Below are 27,212 nucleotides of genomic sequence, written 5' to 3' on the forward strand. Positions count from 1 at the left end.
AGTTAGATACTTAACCTGCTAGCTAAATATCTGTCTTAAAGTGACCTTGAATTAAACTTCTGCTGGTCAAAAACATCTGAAGATCTGAGAGAAACTTTGTGCATCTCATAAAAAAGGACAAAACTGTTTTAGGTGTGAAATTATTTTAAAAACATTCAGTTTTCTGCATGTTTCAGTAAATTTAATTGAGTTTAAGTTTGTTTATGACATAATTCTAAACCAATGACTCTAAAGTGGAATTTAAGTAAATTAATTGAAATTAATGTGTTAAAGTCCTGAGTCTTGTTAAAGTAAATTTATAATATGTAAAGCTGCATAAATCCAGCCTGTTTTAGAAGCATTTTCATTTGAACTTTTTACAGGATAACTTTTTAATCTCATGATGAAAGTCAAACCTTTCCCAATAATTAAACACACAAACAACCAGACTTCAACTCAACCTTTATTATCTTGTTCTTTTCTGCTTTAAATTAACTTCCTCTCCTTTTTGTAACATATGAAATAAATGAAAACATCCTGAACAGGAGTGATAATAAAGACTGACTTAATTTAAACGGATACATAAACCAAAAAAAAGAAGAAAAACACAGTAAAACATAAACAGGTAATGTCTTTAACGTGTCTGTAAAACACTGTTCCAGCTCAGCTTGGTATGGTAGGACATGGCATCTTCACACAAATGCCGTCAGTTTCCTGCTTTGTCTTCAAAACAAAACATTTCTCTTATTGCATTTAACAGGAAAACAAAAAAACGCTGCTAAAAAATAAACAACAGACATCAGAGACGTATAGAGCCGGATCAGTTTTTGAACTTTTCAGGCAGACGGTCGAGAAAATCTGTTTACATCCAATCGCTTCCCTGACTGGTAGCACACACACACACACACACACACACACACACACACACACACGCTGAAGCAGTTCTCATGAATCTCTCCTGGACATAAAGGAAAAACATTCATCATCATCATCATCATCATGTTGAGCCGCTGGACGCTCTTCATGCACTCAGGCAGGCAGGAGGGCAGCTTTACAGCGAGTCATGGTTGCATCAAAACAAAAACACGACACAAAGATTCACCGATTTCTTTAAAACATAAAAAATATGATAAACAACCAACGTACACCGACAGAGATACGTTACTGTCAAATATATGAGCAGAGTAGGTGATGATGGGGTTCAGCCAAGGCCACAGCTGTCGCAACGTCTTACCTGTTGGAGTAAAAAACTAAACGAGGAAGAGGAGGAAGGAGGAGTTGACGAACCCAGAGGCTAATAGTGCAAGTTTGGCTAACGATGCTTGTGTTTTACCCTGGGTCCCTCTCTGATGGCGGCGCTCCGTACCGGCAGACTAACCTCCGATGATGCATGTCGCCGTGTGATTCAGTAGTGTGGCGCCGTCCCTAAGCTCCGCCCCCTCTCCCCTCCGGAAACGGAAAACGAACGCGCCCCGGAGCGCCGGGCCGGACGCGGGCTCAGTCTGCAAGTCTGAGATCTGACCGTTAAATACAGATACAAAAACAAAGTGGCGTACTAAAAACAGCGAGTTTACTGGTTGCCATGGCGACCCGGAGGGGGCGGAGCCTGAGCAGTCTGGATGCTGATGGTGAGGTTCTGAGTTCAAGTGTTGCTGTCGTCTTCATGTTGGAGGTCGGCGGGTCAGATGGAGTCGGCGCCGCCGCCCAGCAGGTCGCCCGGCAACAGGGAGGCGGGGCTTCCCATCTGGTGGCGATCCTCCAGCGCCGGAGACGCCCAGAGGCCGCCGCTGCCGCCGGGGTAACCCCCCATCCCGCCCCACAGCGCCGGCCGGGACGCCTCCGCCCCACCGCCGCCATTGCTGCTCCACTGTGTGAAGATTCCGAGGCCGGTCGCCTGGGCGACGCCAGCCGGGTCCGACGGGCCGCCGTCCAGACTCTGCCACCCTGAGCTGGAAGACGCGGCGGCGGTGCTGGAAGGGGCGGAGCCTTCCACGGCGGCGGCTCCAGCCCGGTCGCCGGCGTTGCTGCCGGTCCCGGCGGCGGCGGCTCCTTCGCTCCCTGCCCCTCCGGCCTGGGAATGTGCAATATAGCGAGCGACCTCTTCCTCGCTGACGAACTCCGCCAAGATGGTGGTGTTACCCAGAACGCACCTGGGGCAAAACAAGATGGAGACCGTCACTGTTATCACTGCAAAAAGCTTTCAAAGGTGAAAACTAGCATAAAAACTAGCATAAAAACTAGCATGCTCTCTCAACTGGTGTCCAACAATTCTGCAGCAAAGATTTGTCTATCAGCTTAATATTAATAGATGTTTCCAAAGGTCAAAGGCCAACGACTCCCATCATATATATTTTTATTAATGTGAAAAGTTTCAACTGAGGAAACTAGCATGCTAACTAGCATGCTAGCTCAACTGGTGTCAATATTTTTGCTGCTAAGCTTTTTGTTTGTCCCGCTGTCATTTTAAGCTGGACTCGGCTACGGTTTGGCGTTTCCTGTTCGCCTTACATGTGGAGCGCGCTCTGGGCCTTGGCCGCCTCCTGCTTGAAGCCGTAGCGGATCAGAGCGGTGCCCTGGGTCAGGCCGAGGTGAAAGGTCAGCAGGGGGCCGTGCTGCATGCAGATGGTTCTCAGGGTGGAGCCGTCGATCTGCGGACACACAGCAGGCCAGACGACGCTAAGCTAGCAGCCGGAGCTCACTTCCTGTTTATGGTAAGGTCGGCGGCGTGCGTACCTGCGGCGTGAGGTTACTGAGCACCAGCCAGCAGCTTTCCCGGCCGTTCCCGTCGCTCCAGGTCGAACCTGCAGACAAACTTCACCTTATTCTGGTGCCGACGTTCATATTCATCATGTCAAAATGAATAAATACAGAAATAATTTAAAAAATCTGTTCATATTCCACAATGTCTATCTGGGTTTTATTAGTAGCAATATGTGGAACTAGAGATTAAGGCTGAAACGACTAACTGGATGAATCAATCATTGAAATAATTAACTAACTTAGTAATCAATAACTAAATAAAAAAGGCAAATTGCTGGAACATCAACACATTCAGAGCAGCAATTAAGGGAAAACCAAACTTTAGCTGGGATATATATATATACATACAGTATATATATATATATACACTGCTCAAAAAAATAAAGGGAACACTTAAACAACACAATATAACTCCAAGTAAATCAAACTTCTGTGAAATCAAACTGTCCACTTAGGAAGCAACACTGATTGACAATCAATTTCACCTGCTGTTGTGCAGATGGAATAGACAACAGGTGGAAATTATTGGCAATTAGCAAGACACACTCAATAAAGGAGTGGTTCTGCAGTTGGGACCACAGACCACTTCTCAGTACCTTTGCTGTCTGGCTGATGTTTTGGTCAGTTTTGAATGTTGGTGGTGCTTTCACACTCGTGGTAGCATGAGACGGACTCCACAACCCACACAAGTGGCTCAGGTAGTGCAGCTCATCCAGGATGGCACATCAATGCGAGCTGTGGCAAGAAGGTTTGCTGTGTCTGTCAGCGTAGTGTCCAGAGGCTGGAGGCGCTACCAGGAGACAGGCCAGTACACCAGGAGACGTGGAGGAGGCCGTAGGAGGGCAACAACCCAGCAGCAGGACCGCTACCTCCGCCTTTGTGCAAGAAGGAACAGGAGGAGCACTGCCAGAGCCCTGCAAAATGACCTCCAGCAGGCCACAAATGTGCATGTGTCTGCACAAACGGTTAGAAACCGACTCCATGAGGATGGTATGAGGGCCCGACGTCCACAGATGGGGGTTGTGCTCACAGCCCAACACCGTGCAGGACGCTTGGCATTTGCCAGAGAACACCAGGATTGGCAAATTCGCCACTGGCGCCTTGTGCTCTTCACAGATGAAAGCAGGTTCACACTGAGCACATGTGACAGACGTGACAGAGTCTGGAGACGCCGTGGAGAGCGGTCTGCTGCCTGCAACATCCTTCAGCATGACCGGTTTGGCAGTGGGTCAGTAATGGTGTGGGGTGGCATTTCTTTGGAGGGCCGCACAGCCCTCCATGTGCTCACCAGAGGTAGCCTGACTGCCATTAGGTACCGAGATGAGATCCTCAGACCCCTTGTGAGACCATATGCTGGTGCGGTTGGCCCTGGGTTCCTCCTAATGCAGGACAATGCTAGACCTCATGTGGCTGGAGTGTGTCAGCAGTTCCTGCAAGATGAAGGCATTGAAGCTATGGACTGGCCAGCCCGTTCCCCAGACCTGAATCCGATTGAGCACATCTGGGACATCATGTCTCGCTCCATCCACCAGCGTCACGTTGCACCACAGACTGTCCAGGAGTTGGCGGATGCTTTAGTCCAGGTCTGGGAGGAGATCATCAGGAGACCATCTGCCACCTCATCAGGAGCATGCCCAGGCGTTGTAGGGAGGTCATACAGGCACGTGGAGGCCACACACAATACTGAGCCTCATTTTGACTTGTTTTAAGGACATTACATTAGAGTTGGATCAGCGTGTAGTGTTATTTCACTTTAATTTTGTGTGTGGCTCCAAATCCAGGCCTCCATTGGTTAATAAATTTGATTTCCATTGATGATTTTTGTGTGATTTTGTTGTCAGCACATTCAACTTTGTACAGAACAAAGTATTCAATGAGAATATTTCTTTCATTCAGATCTAGGATGTGTTATTTGAATGTTCCCTTTATTTTTTTGAGCAGTGTATATATATATACATAAGTCAATATTTTAACTTCACCCGTTTCAAATTCTGTTATTGCATTTTAGGAAATAAAATGTTTGTTTTCCTGTTAAAGATAAAATTATTTGTATCTTCTAAAGTATTTCTAATATTTTATGAAAAAGTTTATGAGGTTAAAGAAAAATCTGCAGAATTTTTTTATCTGATAAATGATAAGGATAGCTCCATTAGCTTGGTTAGCATCGTTAGCTTGGTTAGCGTCGTTAGCTGTACCGGTGTTGGTGGAGCCGCTGCTCCAGCCCCTCCCAGCGAGCCGCGGCGCTCCTCCGGTCCACGGGGAGGACGACGGCAGCTTCTGGCCAGCGAGGCCGGGCGGAGGCCGGGCCAGCTGGGCCTGGCTGCTGCTGCGGCTAGCTTTCCAGGACTTGTGTCCAATGGGTTCTGGTGGCCAGCTGGTCTTATAGTCCGTGTACTTTGCTGCAGAAAGCAACACATACATGCAAACACAAACTTCACCAACTTTTTTAACTTTCATGGCCTTATTCTGCTGTGATGTGTGTAAAAACTGGAATCAAAATGCAAAAGGAAGGCAGGTGAGTTTATTTACCTGAGTTGTGTGCATTGTTAAGAAGGCTGTCTGAGGCACTATAGGGCCAGGCACCAGGTGAAGGCAGCAAGGTGTTCAGGGGGGGGGTGGAGTCTGAAACACAGGGGCAAACAGTCTGACCTCAAACTGACCCCAGAGTTCACTGCTGCTCCAGAGTCACTTTAACGTCCACTTATCAGTTAAACAACTCAGAAAATTATGTGGCTACAAAGGAATAAAACTTTAAATGTCAAAAAGTCACAAATAGAAGGAGATTTTTCTATGACTGAAGGCTTAGATTTATATTAAAACTAAGTTTCTCTGAGATTTTAAAGACAAAAATTAACTGAAACTTTTATCATCCAGTTTTTGGTACAAAGAGAAAAAATAAATAAATCATGAAAATGGAAATTATTGAATTTGTTTAATTTACCAAGCTCTTATTTGACTGATTTATTCATTTCCAGAAAGTGAACTTTCATTTTTATGCTATTATCAATATATAATTTGAAAATGGTCTCAAAACTTTATTATTATCGTCCATCATAATAATTATTTGGATAATTTATCGTTTTCCTGCATTATGACCTCTGAACCTCCGGTCTGTACCAGTATTGTCTTGTAGCAGCTGGTGCTCCGAGTCGTTGAGGCCGGGTGAGACCGCGTTTCCCATCATGCTCCCCGGCGTCATGTACGGGTCGGACTCCGGGTCGACGCGGTCGATTCCCTTCCACGGCACGCCGGGCTGGAACTCTGCAGCGGAAACAAACATGGCTGTCAGCGGCGCCAGCGATCCTCCTTCGGCGCCGCTTCCCGGCGGGATGCACCAACCGGGCGGCCAGCTGGGGGCGCTGCTGGGCTTGGCGGCCATCTTGTTGCCAGGGGTGCGATGCCAGCTGTCGCTCGCTCCGTCTCCAACCAGCAAGTCAAACTGGGAGTAATGGGAGGCGCCTGGCATCTTGATGGGGGTGACTGGGACTGAAAGGAAGGAGATGAATGTGACCCACAACCAGAAAGTAACTAGGTACTTAGTTACTTTAGTAACTTGTTGGAAAAAAATTACTTTTAGTATTATTTTTAAAATCATAAAAAAATCACTCCAACTGTTGCCTTATTTAAAGAAAAATTATTTAAGCATTTTTCTCATTAAAAACAACATTTGTTTTGTAGTTCTGGTAAAAATGAATCTTTATTCTTTTAATATCATGACTACAGTCTTATAATAAAACTAATTCTTGCAGTCTGTCCCAGAGACGCCATTTTCTGACTCACAGAAGGGAAGATTGAAATAAAAATCATTTTTTGAAAATATTTTCTGCCATTTGTGAGTTTTTCTTTAGGAAATAAGGCAACAAATAAATTAATTATGAATCAGATTTGGCATGACAAAAATTGGAACTAGGCAGAATTAACCAACTTGGTTCCTAAAACCTGGAGATTCCTCCATTAAGGATCATTTTCCAGTTTCTCTGTAAGAATCTCAGATTTCACCGTGAGAAAACGTCGGAATCTCACCGTTTTTGTGGAAAGCGTTTTCCGGTGAGGACGCGTCGGGAGAGCAGCTGCCCTCCATCATCCATTTGAAGCGGGACTGCGGCGCCGCCGGGTCCTTCATGGCGCTGGCGCCGCCCACCATGGAGCCGCCCAGGTCCAGACCCGGCAGGTTCACAGCAGAACCGAAGCCTGAACACACAGACACACAACCATTAGCAAACATGATAATATCGATCAGTAATTAATCACTTTTTGATGGTTTAAAACTTTCTGTAGTTGAGGAGTCGATGCGCCCAGGGCGGCCATCTTGTTTGTTTACAAGCTTCTGTTTATTTGTCCTTTGAATTCAGGTTAAATCGGGTGTTAGGGTCAAAGTTAGGTTGTTTTATTTGCTTTGTTTTTATTTATGAGAATAAAATCGTAATATTGCAAAAATAATGTCAGAATTTTATGAAAACACCAAAATAAAAAAGTAAATGAATAATGTTAAACAAACTTTGGTATAAACTTTAGAGAAAATACTTTATAGAAATATCAGGCCTGTCGCAATAAATCAATAAATCAATAAACCACATGATCATTTAAAACTGGCTCAACAATTTTGTTCTCCTCTTTCTACCAAAAACTGGATAATAAAAGTTTTCAGTCTGGAGTTTTGGTCTAAATAAGCTCTTATTCTGAAGGACCATTTTGTTTCCAGAAACTCCATAATTCAATTTATATATTTTATTTATTTTGGATATTTAAAATGTCTTCCAGTTCCAGTGTTAAATGTTGATCAGAATTTAAAGTTTATTGGTGTGAGAATGTGTTCTTGCATCTTTATGTCATTTTTATCTGTATATTACTGGAAAATAATCTCAAAACAACAATATTATCGTTTATCGCAATAATTCTGGGACGATTTATCGCCCAAAAACTTTTGTTATTATGACTGGCCTAAAAAATCCTTCACCTTTTAACAAATCAGCATCAAATTATTATCAGTAGCAGAACTTTGAAACTCAAAGTACAAATAAACAGAAGCTGTAAACAAACAAGATGGCCGCCCTGGACGCATCAACTTCTGAACAGAAAGTATTAAATTAAATAATCAAAAACCGGGAAGGTGATTGATCGAGTTATCGTTCATTCGATCAAACGATGGAAGAACGAAACAGATGAACTGAACAAAACTTTTTTATCGTAACTTTAAGACGTTTTTTCAGGTTAAATTTTGTTTCCTTCTGTTGTTTATGACTTTATTCAGGTAGCTAGCGGCTCACTGACCAGAGTACGGTCCAAAGGGTTTCTGCTGCAGGTCCGCCACGGACCCGGCCAGGCCCGGATGGGGCAGCGGTTCAGCGCCGGGGAGTTTGGGACCCGACCCGCCGTGGTGGGACGGGGAGAACTTGGAGCCGGCCCCCAGGCCGCTGATCTGCTGGTGCTGCCTCTGCTGCTGCTGCAGGACGGCCATGATGCGGGCCAGCTGGGGAGACGAGGAGGAGGAGGAGACGAGGAAGAGGAGACGAGGAAGAGGAGACGAGACGAGGAAGAGAGACAAGGAGGAGGAGACGAGGAAGAGGAGGAAGAGAGACAAGGAGGAGGAGTTATTGAAGGGAAAACCTGGACTGGCACATTATTAGACGTACATTCATATTCTAATCATTCTTCTTTGCAAAGCCCCTCATGTTCATTCAGATTTAACACTGAGCCTCTGTTTTTATCACCTATTCTAAGCTAGATTTAGGTCTGGACTTTGACTAGACCATTCTAAAGTCAGTCCCTCCAGGATTTTATGATTGTTTTTGGGATTACTTTAGAAAATATTCTGGGAATTTTGTTATATTCCTTGCATAAATACAGCAAAGAATAACCGCTGCTCTTCCTTTCCAGGATTAATAATTGAACCTGTAAAATGCTAAATGTTTATATGTTTGTGCAGTTTTAGCTTCATTGCTGCTCTGACTGTGGCGTTCCTTCACCAACTGGCCTTTTTCTGAGTGTATATCCCAGCAAACGGCTGCTAGCGGCGCTTCGAGCAGCAGCCAGGTGTAGCCGTACCTGCTGAGGGTCGGTCTGCGGACGAACGTTTGGTGAGAACTTCCTCTGGTTCTGCAGCATCGGCTGCGGCGGCTGCTGCTGCTGCAGTAAGAGCTGACAAGCCTGAACACAAAAACAGGACAAACGTTCAGATCTACTATTAAAATTTATTTATTAAAGAGGGAAACAGGAAATGAGACCAGAAAGAGAAACCAGGTTCTGATATTAGCAAATCTTCCAACTTATTCTGATTTTTAAAGGGCCAGTATGTGTTTTGTTTTCCAGGCACATGGAGCCATTTTATAGCATAATAAAGTAATTGTTGAACAGAAGATAACTTCCTGATTTAACACCTTGAATTTGGGCCTCTGTCTCTTTAAAACTCCTGCTCTTTCTGAAGCTCCGCCTCCAGGAAGTCGTCCCAACATGGCTCCTCTATTAACCCTTTAAAGTTTCTACCAGCGTTGCTCTGAGCAGCAGCTCCTATAATGAGCTCAGCAGCTGTTTGCTAATTGCTGCTGGCCAGTCTGAAGGAGCTGCGCCTCAAAGGCGGAGCTAGGTCCATCCAGGTGTCATAATAGCTGAATGGTTGCCATGGAGATTAAAGGTAAGAGTCAAAGCAACGCTCCAGGTTTGATTTTGAGGAGGGAAAAACATTAAAGTGATAGAAAGATTAAAAAGTTATTTTATATGACACTGGCCCTTTAAATAACAGTTTTAACTGCAGCTGAATCAGCCGCCCATAATAACTAAACTTTTTGGACAATAAATTGTCCCAGAAGTTATTGCGATAAATATTGTTTTAAGACCATATTCCAGTAATATAATGGTAATAATGCAAAAAACATGATCAAAGATCAATAAACTTTAAATTCTAATGAACATTTAACACTGGAAGACATTTAAATATACAAATAAAACAGAAATGAATAAAATTAATTACGAAATGTCTGAGACCAAAACACCAGACGGAACCTTTTATCATCCAATTTCTGATGGAGAAAAAAAACAACAAATGATGCAAATGGAAATGATTGATTTTGCTTTAACTGGTCATGTGATTAACTGATTGACTGCTGCCGGCCTGCAGCAGCTGGTCATTCCAGAGGAATGCGGTTCCTCACCAGCTGCAGCTGGATCTGAGGAGGGTAGATGCTGAGCATGGCGATGTGCTGCGGAGACAGCTGTGGGGGGAACACGCCTCCCCCGACGCCCCCCACCGTCCCGCTGGGAGGCGGCATCGGCTTCAGCATGGAGCCCGGCACCTGCAGAGCGACAGAGCAAGTTAACCTGGGATGATCCTCAGATCCACCGCTTGATAATCCGTTAATAAAACCCATTAAAACAGCTGCATCTGATAAGTACTTCTTAGAATTAAATAGTATTTAATATCTTTCCAAACTGACCAGGATTTTGTAATATTTTGCATTTAAAATCAGTAATTTGTGGAACAGACTTAAAAATATTTGCAAATAAAGTTGGAAATTTGTGCTTAAGGCAGTAAATGTGACTTTTTGTATGTTAACATGAAGTAAAGCTGAGGAACCAGAAGAACGAACTACTGCCATGCGCATGTGGGAGTTAGCATCACTTAAAAATGTTTGTGACCATTTTCACTGCATTAGTGTGAAACTGGAGGGATTGATTGATGTAGTTCAGCAGTATACAGAAAAAAAACTGTTTAGTTTGATTCAATAACATTTAAACCACAGAACTGTTTAATTGATGGCTAAAATAAATAGCTACGGCTGTCCAGATTTGGCCCGCGGACCTCGAGTTTGACACCTGAGATTTAGAAGAAAACAAATCTGCTTTTCTGAAAGAGGAAGTCGGGATTCGTTCCTAACGGTGCAGACTGCAGGTTTAACCCCTCGCTCTCCTGTGAGGTCATGTGACGGTCATGTGAGCCAGACTAGCAACGCGCTGCGCAGCGGGACTCGCAGATCAACCGTCACCGGAGAAACTCTGCTCACATTAAACCCCAGAGAATCAAGATGTGACTGAAACGTCGCTACGCTGAGCTGCAAAACCACTTTTAGTGAGATTAATGAGAACAGGAAGAGTTTCTGCCTAAACGTGGATTAAAAAGCAGAAAAACATGAGAATCATAAAACCTTTACAACAGAGGAAATGTACCAACTAAAATAAAAAGAAAACATAAGATGCATAAAAACACAAATCAGGTCAAAAAAAGTATAAAAAACTTCTGAGTTGAAGTCAAATCAGTAGAAAGAGATACTTCTAATATATAAACATGTTAAAAATAGAATTTTAGCTGCACAATCAGGTAAAATCTGCAATAATCAAGTCTGTCTGAACTGAATTTAAGATAGATAGCATTTATTGTCATTGAACAGGATTCAACGAAATTTCTATTGCAACTCCCGTGCAAAAAGTCAAATATATACAGTATAAATAAGCAAACACACAATAATAATAATAACAATATATACAACTAAATTAACTAAAGGCACTCAACCATCCAAAGAAGTAGCAGCAGGTCCAATTATGGCAAAGTACAGATGATGTGACAGTGCAAAGTGCAGAACAATATGGCTGTGTGGGGGTGGGGGATATGTATGTGTGACTGCGAGGTTATGATATGTGTGGGAGGGGGGGCGGCAGGGAGTAATGGCTCTGACGGCTGTGGGGAAGAAACTGTTTCTCAGTCTATTTGTTGTAGTCCGTATATTCCTGTACCGCTTGCCTGATGGCAGCGGCACAAACAGTCTGTGGCCCGGGTGGCTGGAATCCATGGCTATGGATCCAGCTCTCTTCTTGACCCGGTCTGTGTAAATGGAGTCCAGGTCTGGGAGGGGGCATCCCACAATGCCTTGTGCTGTTCTCACCACCCGTGTCAGTTGTTTCCTCTCCAGTGCTGTGCAGCTACCATACCACACAGTCATGTTGAGGCAGATAATAATAATAAATTGTGTTTAAGTCAGAGTCAGTCTTTAACTGAACAATAACCTTTTCAATATTATTTACAGAGATGAAAATCATTTTAACACTGCACCAATATTTATTGGAATGGAGGATTCTTTCTGGTTATAAAAACAATATTTCTACAAAAGTGTTTGTAAAAATAAATTCAGGAGCGTTATCTCATAACGAGGAAGTTCTTGTTGAATCTTTTTAACGAGAAGTTTAAACTGTGTCTTGTTTTAACAAGATGTTTTACTCCTTAAACTAGAAAGTCTTGTAAAAAAAAAAATCTTGTTAAGACGAGCTATAAAACTTTTTTTGTTATAACAAGAAACTTTCAATGCAACAGGTTCTCATTTTCACCAATACGTTTTATAGTTGGGATTAAAAAGTCATAACGAGAATTTAGCGAAACATTTTCTCTCTCAAACATCTCCTTATGAAAAGAAAACCTTTGCATTTTGCATGTTGCTATAGCAACAAAAAAACCTCCAAAATGCTACGCTTGCAAATTATTATCATTTTTCATTTTCAATCAATAAAATGCAAAACTTTCAAAAATGTCGTGATGTGCTTGGTGTGAATGATCACCAGCGGTTCAGGTGATGTTTCTACCAGTGAAACAGGAAGTTGGGACGTTTGTTACCTGGGCAGACAGGAACTGATGAGGTACTTGTGCTCGCATCCCTGGGGACTGATTTATGGGCGGGACACCGGGCTGATGCCGTGACTGGGCCATTCCTCCGGTCCCGCCAAAGATACTGTGGCCGCCCTGCAGTCAGAAAACGCAGCGGTTAGCAGCCAACAGCGGCGCGCTGGCAGGCCGAGGAGAATATTTATAGTGAATAGAGACGCAGGCGGCGAGACGCGACCGGAGGACAGGCGTCTTACTTGTCTAAAGGGGACAGAGTGGCTGAAAAGGGAATGGGGCTTGCAGGCGGTGGGAGGCGAGTTCAGAGAGCAAGGCGCCTCGTCTCCAAGGCAACCATCCTGATTGGCCAAATGTGAGGTCTGTCAGAGCGACAGCCACAGGCCGACCAATCAGAGCCGCAGAGAGGGGGAAAACAGACGGAGAGAAACGACCAGGCAGGAAAAAAAGCAGAGTCACAAGAGGGAACGAGGTTCGGACGCAGCGGCGGGCGTGAGGCCGTACCTTATCATAGTAAGACACTGCGTCTGCCGGCGCCGGCTCTTTGGACCCGGGGCGGTACAGCACTCCTCCACTCGGCCCTCTTCCTCCTTTCCTCATCTCTCCGTTGTAGTCGTTCATCGCCATCCCTCTCTTCTCCGCCTCCAGTTTCTTCTCCGGCGGCAGGTCCATGTTCAGCCCGCCGGGCTCGTCGTTCTGCCGATAAATCGGACCGCAGTCAGACAGAAAACTTCTGCTGCGCCACCCGGGAAACGAAATTCACACAACTAACGATAAACTACAAACTTTAACGTGTTTATTGGGATTTTAAGCAACAGGCTGGATAAGAATCTGAAAAGTGTGGCATGCATTTCTCCCAGAGCTCTGATCAGTCAGTCATCTGAACATGGTGACTCTGGAGGAGCTGCAGAGTCGCCATGACAACAAATGCTGCATTTAAGGTACCTGGGAAATGGGAACTCTGAGCTGGGTGTTGGATATTTAAAATGTCTTCCAGTTCCAGTGTTAAATGTCTGAGTTTAGACAAATCCAAATTAAAAGTTTATCCCCTTCAGAGAGGGGACAAGACAAATGCAAGCCACACTTTAAAGATTTTATCTAATAAAATCTCTTTGAAGCCATTTAGCTCCATGGTTTGTCCCACACTGTGTCTGTCTGTCACATGAAGTCCTGACACATTAAAGTCTGGAGTTCTGCTTGTGATGAAGGTCCGTCTGTATGTAAACTTTTGCTCTGCGCTGTGATTGGGTTATTAGTTTTCAGCCGTACCAGAATTCCCATGTTGGAAAACTGCCTGTTGATGGGACTCATCCAGGAATCTCCTGCAGCCTTCAGCGGAGCCTGAAGAAACCAGAGCAGAGCTTCACCAGAGGAAACACTGAAAAAACTGAAAACAGGCTGTCTGTGATGCGACCTCTGACCCCACTGAGTGTTTAACTCGCCTTGCTGCTGGTCTTCTTCCCTGGGTTGCTTTGCCCCCAGCCTCCATTGCTCCCCTGGCCCCAGGAGGAGCCGCTGCCCTGGGAGCCGGCGTTGTTCCACATGCCTCCTCCGTCCTCCTCGTCCTCCCAGCTGGAGTGGCGTGACGCCGCCACCGAACTCTCCTTCTGTCCCCAGCCGTCTTGCATAGACTTCGAACCTTTAGATGAGGGTCAGAAATCCGAGTTAACCAACAGTTGATCCAAATCAAAATGGAGGAGCTGCCTCCATTTTGATTCCTGGAGGCTTAGCTTATCAGCTGCCTGTTTGTTCATTTTTGTTTTCACGTGATTGTTTCTGTAAGAGTGACCAAACTCTGCTGGAGATGCTTTTAAAAACCTGCGCAGGCTGGAAATACTGAACTAAAACAGACTGAAACTCTCAGCAGTCAAAACGACTGACGAAAAGCAGAAATGATGTCATCTCATTTGTTCTTTGCACATAAAATATAAATACCACTTTTTATAAAAACTATTCACCATGGATGTGTTTCTGATCTGCATTGCTACATATTAAAACAACAATATATTTTATTTTGAATTCAGAAACAAAAAAACTGTTTTACATTTTTACATTCAGATTTTAAAAACTGACATTTTTTTTGCCATTTTGTTTTGAAACAGAAAAACTAAAGAATGAACCAGATTTTATTTTGGATATTTAAAATGTCTCCCCAATGCAGTGCTCAATATTCTTTACCAAATTAAAGTTCATTGGTCTTTGAGACAAATTAACTTATTTCAATATGGTGTCAAGTAACTGCCTGAAACTGGTGTCAAAACAACATTATTATTTATTGGAATAATTACTGGGACAATTTATCGCCCAGTAACAGGCATATTTGTAGTGCACCAACAATATGCTAACTGAAACAGCAAGATAGAGGAAGGTAACCATGGCAACCAGCTCTTTATGCAGTCAACTATCTGCCGTGTTGATAAACAATCCCTCTAAATGCACAGAACAAATTCAGCTCCATACATAATAAATAAATTAAACGATTTATTTTGAAATGTTTAAAATGAAGCGGAGGTTTTTCTCACCAGATCTGATTGGGTTTGAAGGAGCGTTTCCCCAGCCTGCCGGCTTCCCTCCGGCGTCGGCGGCTTCCCCCCAGCCAGTGGGAGCGTCGCTGGTTTTCCCCCAGGCTGCCGTACCGTTGTCCACCGACGGACTAGCTGGAGACGCGCCGCCCCAGCCCGAAGGTTCTGCAGACAAACACAAACAACGTTCCTGGATTTACACTGTAAAGATTGCAATATATCCACACAGTGATTCTGAGACTTCAGCCAATCTAAGCTGAACATCTGCTAAAGCTCCTGATCATTATTAGCCACTTCCAACCAAAAGTTATGCAAATTTTGAGCAAACTTTTAAAACATGCATGATGTTTTTTCCATCTACCAGTTTGGAGCGAATCAAACAGCAAAGCGTCAATTAGTCAGATGTTGACGCTACGCGTGGCTATAATAGGTTAGCATAGCCACTGATGATGGCTGTGAAACGGTTTTCCTGTACTGTTGTTTCTCTGCCATTAGCACATTTAGCAGTGGGTACATGCGGTTGATTGACAGCAGTAAGTCCCTCCTCCTGGCTCTGATTGGCTAGCGGTTCATTTTTTCGGAGCAGATCGATGTGTTCACAGATCATCATCAAACTGTCAACATGGTGACAGATTTAACTGACATGTAAAAAAGGTTCTTTAAAGAAGTTACTGCAGCTCTAACTGGATCATGATCTGGTACCTGGGAGCGCCACGGTCGGTCTGTTGGGCTGCTGCTGGACCGGAGGTCCCGGTTGCTGCTGCTGGTTCTGACCCGGCCCGTGCGGCTGCTGGCTAGCAGCGCCGCTGTTCTTGTCCCACAGGTTAACTGGCTTGTAGTTGTAATGGGTTGGGTCTCCCCACGCCGACGTCCCGTCATCGATCTCGCTCTTCCTGCTTATGGACTGCGGGGATGGCTCCTCCCAGCCGCTCGGTTCTGGTCCACTCCCGCCTCCGGCAGGGATTGGTCCGGAGTTCCAGCCTGAGCTTTGGTTCTGCGTCTGAGCGGCCATCTTCCTCCCGCCGCCGCCGCCTTGCATGGCCCCTTGGTCCAGTGCTTGCTGCAGCTGCGGGTTCTGATTGCGGGGCTGTGATTGTTGCGGTTGCGCCGGCGGGCCTGGCATGGAGCCCGGCTGGCTGTTTGGCATCTGGTGCATTTTATTTCCTCCACTCCAACCCTGGTGAGGTTTGGGCGCCATGCCTCCAACGCCGTCCACCCCGCCGCCTCCTCCGCCCCCTCCCCCTGTGCCTCCTGCCCCCCAGCTCCTCCGGGGGGCGCTGCTGTCCCAGTTCCCCCAACCACCTCCACCTAAATCTCCCCCTGAGTGCGTGCCGCTCCTCCTCTCTTCATCCCAACCTCCACCTGATTTTGATTCTTGCTCCAACCAATTCTTACCCGATCCAACCTTGGGTTTTGATCCCCAGCCGCTGCCTTCGTCATTCCCCCCTACGTCCTTCCAGCCCTCCGTTCCTTTCTCCTGCTGTCCGACGTCCCCCCATCCTCCGCCCTTTTCTGCCCGACTGTTGCCCCTCCATTCCTCGCCCCCCCAGTCCTTGGCTTCATGATTATCCCCTCTCCCCCAACCCGCCGCCTTGCCCTGGGTCAGCCCCGACCCCACACCGGGTGCCACCGATCCAGATTGCGACATGTTCCTCATGTTGGTGCATGCGGTTGGGGGGCCTCTCCCAGACAGAGATGCCCCACTGCTGCTGCTGTTGCTGCTGCTCTCCCAGCCTTCACCTGATGACCCAGTGGAGGGAACCAACGAGGGACTGACCCCCGGACCTGATGAGTCAGTGCTGAGGGTTCTGGGTCCTCCCAGAGCGACGGGGTGTTTTGATGAAGCTTTGCTTTGTTCCACGACGTCCCAGGCCGTGTTTTGGCGGATCTGCGTCTGGCCCCAGCCAGAGTTGGACAGGACCCGCGGATCCAGATCGGATCGGGTGAGCAGGGTCTGTAAGGCAGTTTCTGTGTTGGGCGCTTGTCGACGAATGCGGTTGCTGTTAGGCCCACTTCCACTTCGGGAGTTTCCACCGCTGGATGAAGAACCTCCGCGTCCTCCTTGCCCCTCGGTGCCATCGCCCCATTCCCCAACTTCCCCGTCTCCTTTCTGATTGTCCCAGGCTTTGCTAGCAGCGGGGGCGGTGGATGAGGACGCAGTGGGGGGGTTCCCTGCAGTGCTGCTGCCGCTGCTGCTGCCGCTGCTGCTGCAGTTTCCCATTTCTTCAGCTGCAGGATTCGACCCGCCACCCCAGTCGCTACTGGAAACCCCTCGATCCGCTCCCACTGGTAACCCCCATCCTCCCTGAGATGCCCCGGAGGTTTGACCCCCATTTTCAGCACTAGGGTACCCCCACCCCAATGTCCCTTTATCCCCTTCTGCTGCCCCTCCCTCCCATCCGTCAGTCCTTGAGGCACCCGTTTTGGAGTAAGCTGCAGGGTAAGGTTGGCCTCTCCAGGAGGGGGCATGGCTCGGGTCTCCTGCACCTACCCTGCTCCCCCCAACACCATGGTCCATTCCTCCTCCAATCCCTTCCCCCCCTGAAATATTTGGTCCCGCTGATTCACCGTCCCACTTCCCCCCTCCAACGTCTCTGTCTCTGGATTGCATTTGGTGAAGTTGGTGCTGATGGGCGCTTGACTGATTCACAGATATAGATGGGTGACCCCCCAGACTCCCGGCTGCCCCGCCCCCCAGCCCCAAGGAGGAGGCGTTGTTGGCAGCGGCGGGGCCGTCCTGCTGCACCAGAGCAGGCCAGGCTGAAGGGTTGGCATTTGGACTGAAGTTGGCACCTGGAATTCCACTGCTACCATCCAGGGAGCCACTGGCGTCGTGGCACCCGGGCACAGCAGGGGCTTTGGAAACAGAGGAGGGCTGCTGCAGCAGAGGCCCAGCTGCACCTCCTCCAAGATGACCCTGGGGGGCAGTTGACCCCCACGCCGCACTGTTAGGCAACTGCATACATTCATTGGGCAAAGAGAACGAGGAAGTGGGTGAGGGTTGGCCGCCAGAGGCACTGATGCTCGTCACTGGCAAGCCGCCGTTTCCTCCATCACTGCCAGCAATACTAGGCCACTCCTCCAGGTCGTTGCCGTCAACAATGACCTTCTCCTTGCCCTGAGAGGGGGCCTGGCTGCCTGAGCTTGCCCCCCACATGGAATTTGCATAATTATTAGTAGAAGCAGCAACTGATGGTGAGGTGAGAGCCAATGAAGATGCAGAATCTGTAAAAAGGAACAGGAGGTCAGCAAGAGTCAAACAGGCCAGTCTGAGTCTAATGGCGATTTCCTCCTGAAGGTCCGGTCGACCCGGTTCTACTGGAACAAGAACTCCATCATCTGCTCCACCTCCAGCTGCTGTGGTTCTGAGTCAAACCAACCTGTTCCCCTCCTGGCCTGTGGGGGCGCTGCACCAAGAACCACTGAAGGAAACGACACAAAAATCAGTTGAAGGATTTCTCTTTAGTCTTTCTGGGTAAATACAGCCAAAGCTAACGTGTTAGCCTAGCACTAGCAGCAGAAATGGCTCCTGGTCTTCAGCCAAAGACTAAAGAGAAATCCTCCAACACTAAAATCCTCCATCTTGTTTCCATCTGGTGAAGAAGGAAGTTGCTCTCAGTGTCTTCAGAGGTTTTTGTGTCGTTTCCTTCAGTGGTTCTTGGTGCAGCGCCCCCACAGGCCAGGAGGGGAACAGGTTGGTTTGGGTCAGAACCACAGCAGCTGGAGGTGGAGCAGATGATGGAGTTCCGGTTCCAGTAGAACCGGGTCGACCGGACTGTGAGGAGGAAAAACATACTTATACTAAAAATTCGTGCATTACTCAGTCCCTCCAGTGTTTTGCAATTCCACAACCGTGGAAACTTTTACAAAATAAAAAACAAAACAAAAAGGTGGCAGTATTTATTTTTTCTACTACACTGCTGCCTCAGTTTTACCTGATGTCTAATAATATTGGCAATATAACAATAATCGAGTTACTTAAATCTTTAGAGAATAATTTTTTCTTTTTAAATCTGTTTTGTTTTTTTTATCTGCATGTTTTTGCTTCTACATGTAAATTTTGAACAAAGTTTAACTGGAAAAAAATATTGCAAATTCCTTGGAAATATTTCTAATGTATTGCCATAAAATCTGACTCTGAACTGAATGTTTCGGTTGTGTGTCTGCTGCATCACAACCTGCAGCGTAAAGGAGAGCGCCGCGTTACCTGAAGCAGCAGCCATGTTTGTGTTGGGGCCATCCCCCCCTCCTCCCAGCAGCATGGAGGACAGCGGCGGCTGCCCCCTCTTCAGTAGCACTTTATGGTCCTGCTGGCAGCGAAATCGCGGCGGCACTTCTCTCGGCATGTAGCGCGATGGCTGCTGATTGGCCTGGGCTCCGCCGCCGTTCCCAGCGGCGCCGAGGCCGGCGGCGGAGGAAGAGCCGGTGTTGGAGGCGGGCTGTCCGTTGGCCACGGCCAGGCGCTTGGCATTGTTGCCGCCCGGAGCCGGGGGGGCGGCGCTGCCGGGGCCCGAGGTGGCCGGGGTCGGAGCGGCAGCGGGCACAGGGCTGGGGGAGGCGGAGCTGCTCTGGGCGGCGGGAGACTGGGCAGCAGCCGGCTTGGTCACGTCTGTCACTGCAGCGAAGGAGAAAATACCAGAAAACCGATTAATGACAGCAGCAGACGGAGGAGAACCAACAGGGACGAAATGAGAAGCAAATGAGTGAAAAACTAAAGTAAAAATCGAAGACGCAAGTTAAACCTTTTTAAAAATGTATCTCTTTATTAATTATGCCAAACATTTAAAAATAACAACATGCCAGTTATTTAATTAGGATTTAGTAAGAAATAATTAACATTTGCAGAAAAATCAAATACAAACTACCTTGTTTCCCACAAATGTTAACATTTTGTTTAAGGAAAAAATTGTTTATTCTGTTAATGTAAAGACAATAGAATAAATTTAAGGACAAACATTAAAACTAATCTAACATATAAAAACAAGACATATAGAAACAGCAGTTAAATAAAAACACATAAAATTCAGCTTACCTTTGTTTTTTTGCTCTGCAACCTGAAATAAAGAAAACAAAATGTTTCTAAATTAATCTTTTCATTATAATTCACAAATAAATGATTCTTTAAAATAAACATTAGAATAAAATCTGTAGTAATGAAGCTTTTTCCAAATTATTTTCACATCAAAGTAAATAATCAAGTTGAGATCTTGAAACTAATCAAACATAATAAATCATCATATAGTTTTAGCTCAGTTACATAAATAAAAAGGTTGAGGATCGGCTCGTTATTCAGCCAGAAGTTGGACAATTTCTCCTCAATCAGAAGATCAAAACACAACAACCAAAGTACCCAAAGAAATCAAAGCCAATTAGGGAATATTTAAGTGGTTTATTAGTTATTTCCTGTGATTCTGATTTTGAACCCATATTTTTGTGTAATTAATTTCTTTGAGAATCTGAATCACTCGAATCGTTGCAGATTGCAGGTCGACTTGCCTTCTGAGAGGCTTCCCTTTTCCGTTTGTCTTCCTTTTTCCTTTTCTTGTCTTCCATGAACTGCTGCTCCCGACCAGATTCTCCCTTCTACAAAAAAACAAAAACAAACTACGACTTATTTAAAAAATGAAACCTCAACTGTAAAAGGTTATATTAGGGTTTGGAAACTAAGAGTAGCTTAATAAGGTTTAGAAAGTTCAGTTAGCATGACTGTAAAGCAGCAGACTGCAGGCTAGCCAAACACTCTGACCAACCAGATTGTTATATTTCCACTGCAACTCAATCAACAACAAAACTGCAAGAAAAAAATAATATCATTGTGAAGTACATAATTTTACTAAGTTTTTAATCTCTCCATACATCTGTAAAAAACTCAATGTCACTATGAAGTCCAGCTTTAGCTCACAGTGACTCAACAGCTGCAACTGAGGTAGAATATAATAATTTACTTTTAAAATGTTTTAAGCATTAAACAAGCTGCTTGGTAATTACTAGCGAATTAAATAGTTGCCTTTAAACAGCCACTGAATGTGATGCAAAGTAACTGGAATAATAAATGTTTCATTATCAGCAGTACGAATAATTGCAGCTTTTTTATGCAAATAAAAGTATTTCAGCAGAACATTTTGTTTTAAATCTACAAAACAGTAAACCTGTGAGATTTATCAGGGTTGACGAGAAGAGAACCTCATACTGAAATAAAAATATTTAATAAAAAAACACAGCAGGATCTGGTCTGTTGATTGACATGGGCAGGAAAACCAAATCATTTGCATAAACTTGTTTATATCCTGCAGCCTTAGAAAAACTAACATCCATCTAGATCTGTAAAGATTAAAACTCTCAGTATTCATTTGTTTGAAAAGTATTTAGAACATATAAATGTGTAAACATTAGAGGCAGACGCAGTTCATGAAGTGTGCATTTATATGGAAATAAACTTAATGAAAATGTGAATTGAAGCAGAAGTTAAATGGCAAAACTTATAATCACAGGAGACATCTGAGATCATAAGGACAGCCTGAACATAAAGTCAGAGATAAACAGGAAGGTTTGGCATAAAGTCAGAGATAAACAGGAAGGTTTGGCATAAAGTCAGAGATAAACAGGAAGGTTCTGTGAACAGCTGGGCCGCCCCTGGATGTTAGTTTCGTTTTTGATTTTTCCAACCCTCAGCATTCCTGAGCTCAACCTGGCATCTGACTGAAGCATTTCTGACCTCAGGCCTTACGATTCACTCAGATGTTGATGTTCCCATCAGTCAGACCCCCAGTGACCCCCAGGTGACCCCCCAGGTGACAGGTGTAGCTCAGCTCCAGCAGCAAACGTTCATGCAAGATTTATTCTTCTAATCCCTTCAGCTTGCAGACCAGCTAACGCCAAAGTCAGAATGACTGGAAGGGGACTTAGGAGGGAATGCAGCAAAAGGCTTTTATAATAAATTCACTGAGCACAGACAGAACCAAGAACCCAAATTAACTGGTGGCTGAGTATCAAACTCGATTCTTATTAGACCGCTAATGCTAACACCAAGGAGTGGTTTCATTCTTCGGTCAAATAAATGCGCCCAGTAACGTGTTAGCCAGACAACCCGGTGTTAGGTTCGGTTAACTGGTACCAGCAAACACAGAAGGCCGAACCCCTAGATCTGCTATAACGCTCCGCTACATACAAGCTAGGTTCCTGACAGCGACTAGAAGCCGCAGCTAAAGGCGTTAGCGAGGCTACAAGCACCGCATTTCTCTGACAGCTGCGGTATTATTGCATGCACACCATTATTAACCCAAATCAGCAGTTATCAGCAGCACCAGCGACTCACCTCAGGAATCACATATGAAGGTTGGCTAGCCTGCTAGCTAGCTTAGCTAAAGTGCTTCAGTGCGAGCTTTCTCTTTTTCAGGCATTCGTCGAGGCTACAAAGACTTGGACGCCTGAGCGGAGAGTCAAGTAGGCGGGAAATGATTAAAACACCAAGAAATAATACGCTACCGGTTTGCAAATAAGTACTAATGTTCCAAGTCTAAACGCTGATGTGCAGAAGAATTTAAATTTCAAAGCGCTGTGGAGTCAGTCGGTTGACGGGCGGCCATTTTGCTGCTCAGCATGTAGCGTCTCCAATGGGCAGCCCGAAGCAGCTGCGGGGAAGCGCTCTGACTGGCCGGATCCCGGCGGGAGGAATCGGTAAAACAGCCTGCTGACCTTCACGGACCTCACGCTGGTTTCACGCCGCTTTGCATAGTGTCTCTACGGGACGGAAGCGTTCCAGTGTCGCTCAGAAACAGAGTGAGAAGATGGAGAGTCGGAGGGAGCCTTTTATGCCTTTTTAAGAAGCCGTAATAAGTCAGAGGACCGAATCTTTACACGTTGTAAAAGTGAGAACGTTTCTCGTTTTTACGGCATGTGGTTAGCCAGAAGCAGCTGCGGGGAATCGTTCTCTTTTGTTTGTCGTTTTAACGAGATACTGCTGAGTTCATTTCCTAGCTCTGGTAGCTAAATACTACGTTGTAGTTGAACGTTACAAATGTAAGAGTACTTTATTGATCCTAATGGCAAATTAAATGTCGTTCAAATTCTTTAGTCATTGTAGATGGTGACGGTTATTGGCAAGAAAGAGCTCCTGTAGCGGTCTGTATTACAGCGAATAAGAAGAAACCTCTGACTGAAGACGCTCTGTTTTTCTAAGACAATCTCATAAAGAGGATGGTCAGGATTATAAATAATTTGATTGATTATATATAAAATCATTCTTTGTTTGATCATCTCCAGAAATAATTCCAAAATACTTTTTTATAAAGTCAAAATTCTGAGATTAAAATCAGTTTCTGATTTTACGTTTCTCGGAATTCTGACTTTAATCCCAGAATTAAAAATTTAATCCAAGAATTGTAACTTTTTTTGTCAGAATTCCGATTTAATCTCAGAATTTAATTTTTTTCCCACAAAATGATGTATTTAACCCCCAATTAAAAATTTAGTCAAAAGATTTACTTTTTTGCTCACAATTATACATTTAATACCAGAAATCCAACATTTTCTGTTTTTAAATCAGAATTCCATCTTTTCTCTCATATTTCTAAGATTAAATTCAGATTTCTCTTTTTTCAGTGGCCCTAATATTCTTCCATACACCTCAGATCATTTGGGCCTGAACTAAAATCACAAAAGCAGATCTGTAGCTGTGATTTCAAGTCGTAACTTTTCCTTGACAGGATGGCAGCAGCGAGGAAAAGGAAAAGTGAAGCTTTGGGAGATGAAACCGAGGATGAGGAGAGAGGAGACAGGCGAAGGAGGATCAGGATAACCAACAAATACATCGGAGCTCATGTTGGTATTCAAGGTAAACTTCACTTCCTACAGCAGAATATTTTATTTCTGTGGCAGGGAAATGAGTTCAGTCCAGTTTTATGTCAACAGCAGCAGAGGGAGAACGATTAACTGATGGCAGCAACATCTCATCCGATGCCTTTTCCTGACAGAAAATAGAAAGTTAACAGTTTAAATAACAGCAAATTGTGCAAATGGGAGAGTAGTAGGAGAAGAAAGTGAGGAAAAGTGGTCAGTTTGTCCACCAGCAGCCCAACTGCAGAGATAAATCAGGATAACCTCGTCTACTGGTGCTGTCTCTGCAGGAGGGATCTGGAAGGCGGTGGAGTCCAGCGCGGCGCTCGGCGCCGGCGCCTTCGCTCTGTTTCTGGGCTCTCAGCGCTCGTGGAAGAGGCCGGCGCTGGACCCGGCCGCTGCAGATCGGTTCCAGGAGAAATGCTCCGAGCTCGGCTTCGACCCGGCTCACATCCTGCCCCACGGCTCCTACCTGATGAACTGCGGATCGCCCAAAGACGGTTTGTCCTTCAGCGTGCCGGTCGTCTCGGGTCGGCCGGTCCGCTGAGTTTGCGCTCCGCTCCGCTGCAGACGTGTCTGAGAAGAGCCGCGTCCTGCTGGTGGACGAGCTGAGCCGCTGCAGCCGCCTCGGCCTCCGCCTCTACAACTTCCACCCCGGATCCTCGCTGGGCGCCATCACCACCCAGCAGTGCCTGGACAAGATCGCAGCAGCCATCAACCACGCTCACCAGCAAACTCCTGCTGTGGTCACAGGTACGAAGCAACAACAAGCACAAAAAGATCAGAGCTGGTTCTGCTGCACAACGAGGCGACAATCAACACGAAAAGCACTGCAAAACACTAAAACTAACCAAGTATTTACGTGTAGTTTTGTCTTATTTGAAGTGTACTAAGACATTAGCATCATAAACTGGACATAAACACTTAGTTTCTTTGTGGCTCAGTGTTGGAGAACATGAGCGGTCAGGGCAGCACAGTGGGGGGTCGGTTCTGTGAGCTGCGGCGGATCATCGACCGGGTCAGGGACCGGAGCAGAGTGGGGGTGTGTCTGGACACCTGCCACGCCTTCGCCGCAGGTAACACTCCTCCACTTCCCCTCACAGCAGAAGCACGAGCTCAAAACGTTTCAGCTCCTTTTCCGTTTCTTCTGATAAGGTCACGACCTGGCAGCAGACGGCGGCGTGGCGGCCATGTTGGATCAATTTGATCAGGAGGTTGGGCTTCGCTACCTGAGAGCGGTTCACCTGAACGACTCCAAAGGTGCAGCTGGAAAAACCTGCAATATCCACGTTTCTAAAGTTTCTGCAGGATTACAATAATTCTGGGTTTTCATCACAATTTAACTTTAAGTTTATTTCAGTTTGTTTTAATTAGTTTTTACAGCGTTTGTTAGTTTTTATTAGTTAGATATTGTTTTGTTTTTCTTAGTTATAGCAATAGTTTTAGTTTTTTCATACGCTGATTAATTTTTAGGTGCATCATTTTTTAAAATGAAGGCAATGTGATTATTTATGCATCGTTTGGAAATGAATATTTAACAGAAGATAACATTTCTAAAAAATTTTATCATTTTCTCCAACTTTTGCTGTCTTTCATAAATGAATACCGTAAACTGCTTCTGTGGGGGAAAATATACATTTCACATCAATTCAAAAGGCTGATAAATCGATTCATAAACATGAAAACAAAGGATATCATAACTATAACTTCAGGTTTAGTGCAATTTAGTTCCAGTTGCTTAAAGTTTTCCCCATTAATTACAGTTTTATAACCAAAATGTTTGTTGGTTTTATTCAACCTCGGTCTGCTGCTCGCTGCAGGGAAACTGGGCTGCAACCTGGACCGGCATGAAGACATCGGGAAAGGAAACATCGGGCTCTCGGCGTTCCGGGACGTCGTCAATGAGCCGCGGCTGGACGGCGTCCCGCTGATCCTGGAGACGCCCGGACGGTGAGGGCCGGAAAACCGTCCGACAGACGGTTCAGCTTCAGGTTTTACCGCCATCTTTGTTTCCCTGCAGGCCGGGATTCCAAGACGCCGAGCAAATCGAGCTTCTTTACTCACTGTGTGAGAAAAATAAAGAATGAGAGAAAACAGAAACAACCGAGGGCCAAGCAAGAACATAAAACAATAAAATTAAAGGATAAAGTCACAACATTATGAAAATAAAGTAAAAATAAATTAAGAGAATGAAGTCATAAAATTGAGAAGATTTAAAAAAATTATGAGACTAAAGTAATACAATAAATAAATTCATATTACAAGACTAAAGAATAAAATCATATTATGAAAATAGTCAAAGTTGAGAATAAATTCAATATAAAAATAAAGTCAGTATTATGAGAAGTTAATGACACTAAAGTCATAAAATTAAGAGAATAGTCAAAATGATACAAGCATAACGTTGCAGTATTGCGATAATAGTCATATTACTTTATTAAAATATAATTACTGAAATACGTATAACTCTATTATTCTTGTCTTAATATTATGACTTTGTCCTCAAGGTTTTATTTCTTTGTGTGTCTCCATCACCATCCAACCTGTTTTAAAGAAATGTTTCAATTTTTCTGCCTTAAATAAACAATTTAAATAAATCTGGTCCTGCGGGGATTTGTTTGGCCACAAGGGGGCAGCAGCCTTTCAGAAATACTCCACAAACTTTATTCCTACGAGAAAGAAAAGCAGCAAATAAAGACAAGTTTTCTGTACAAAACCTTAATATAATCCTATAATGCCTCCATTTGTGAAGGTAAAATCTATATTTTTATTTATATTTTCCAACCTGTATGGTTTCATCTGCTGAGCAGGTCCGGTTGCTGGTACTGGACTCAATAAATCAATTAACCATATGCTTAAAAAAACTCAATTTTCATTTTTATGAAAATTTTCATTTCATTTTTCTCTTTCTACCACAAACTGGATGATAAAAGTTTCAGTTTGGTGTTTTGGTCTCAACTAATCCTTTTTTAAGGTCATTTTTGTTTCCAGAGAATTCATAATTGATTTTATTTGTTGTGTCTGTTTTGTTTATTTTGGATATTTAAAATGTCTTTCTGTTCCCGTGTTAAATGTTCATTAGCAGGTGAAGTGTGAGAATGTGTTCTGGCATCATCATATTACTGGAAAATCATCTCAAAACATCAAACTTATCGTTTATCACGATAACGTCTGGGACGATTTATCGTCCAGCAACATTAGTTACCATGACAGGCCTGTATTTGTTTGGGATGTTTTTTTATTTCTGGGTTGTTAAAACCCACTGACCCACATTTCCTGTTGGCTGCTCCAGCGTTCGGTCAGGAACCCGACGGAGCCGTCAGCCTCGCAGGGAACCGATTCTTCTGACGCCCGAGGTGAAACACAGTCGGTTGAACCGAAGCTTCAAGCATTTCGTGGCATTTTCTGACACCAAACATCAGATTCAGCAGCTTCAGTGGATTTTATACGATAAACACGAAGCTGCATGAATTATGATTCATGTGTCGTGCAACTGTCCTAGTTAAAGCTGCGGCCTC

The 27,212-nt window shown here is 44.8% G+C and overlaps 2 protein-coding genes across 10 annotated transcripts; one reads left to right on the top strand and one right to left on the bottom strand.

Moving 5' to 3' along the window:
- Nucleotides 1-424: 424 nt before the first annotated feature.
- tnrc6ba (trinucleotide repeat containing adaptor 6Ba) lies at nt 425-22,522 on the bottom strand. 3 transcript variants are annotated; one of them, XM_032574108.1, is made up of 22 exons: nt 22,175-22,522; nt 20,356-20,442; nt 19,892-19,913; nt 19,067-19,474; nt 15,562-18,084; nt 14,860-15,024; nt 13,780-13,976; nt 13,607-13,678; nt 12,842-13,033; nt 12,580-12,699; nt 12,335-12,460; nt 9,888-10,028; nt 8,785-8,886; nt 8,011-8,209; nt 6,763-6,930; nt 6,079-6,225; nt 5,857-6,000; nt 5,269-5,361; nt 4,935-5,138; nt 2,713-2,780; nt 2,488-2,627; nt 425-2,129 (listed from the first exon to the last, which is right to left on the bottom strand). In XM_032574108.1, the coding sequence occupies exons 2-22, from the start codon at nt 20,410-20,412 to the stop codon at nt 1,661-1,663; spliced, it is 5,757 nt and encodes a 1,918-aa protein (XP_032429999.1). In that variant the 5' UTR covers nt 20,413-20,442; nt 22,175-22,522; the 3' UTR covers nt 425-1,660. The 3 variants fall into 3 exon arrangements, with proteins under 3 accessions (XP_032429999.1, XP_032430000.1, XP_032430001.1); XM_032574109.1 differs by having other exon boundaries at nt 20,356-20,463; XM_032574110.1 differs by lacking the exon at nt 12,580-12,699.
- On the top strand, nt 22,441-26,295 carry LOC116727049 (probable endonuclease 4). Of its 7 annotated transcripts, none has more exons than XM_032574113.1 (8): nt 22,441-22,536; nt 23,565-23,692; nt 23,985-24,194; nt 24,265-24,447; nt 24,639-24,770; nt 24,850-24,954; nt 25,515-25,644; nt 25,715-26,295. In XM_032574113.1, exons 2-8 carry the CDS (start codon nt 23,566-23,568, stop codon nt 25,779-25,781), a joined length of 954 nt encoding a protein of 317 aa, XP_032430004.1. In that variant the 5' UTR covers nt 22,441-22,536; nt 23,565; the 3' UTR covers nt 25,782-26,295. The 7 variants fall into 7 exon arrangements, 6 of the variants coding, with proteins under 6 accessions (XP_032430004.1, XP_032430005.1, XP_032430002.1 ...); XM_032574114.1 differs by having other exon boundaries at nt 22,516-22,638; XM_032574111.1 differs by lacking the exon at nt 22,441-22,536 and adding an exon at nt 22,543-22,878.
- Nucleotides 26,296-27,212: the final 917 nt, after the last annotated feature.

The sequence above is a fragment of the Xiphophorus hellerii genome, chromosome 10, assembly GCF_003331165.1.
Source record: "Xiphophorus hellerii strain 12219 chromosome 10, Xiphophorus_hellerii-4.1, whole genome shotgun sequence".
NCBI classification, from domain to species: Eukaryota; Metazoa; Chordata; class Actinopteri; order Cyprinodontiformes; family Poeciliidae; genus Xiphophorus; species Xiphophorus hellerii.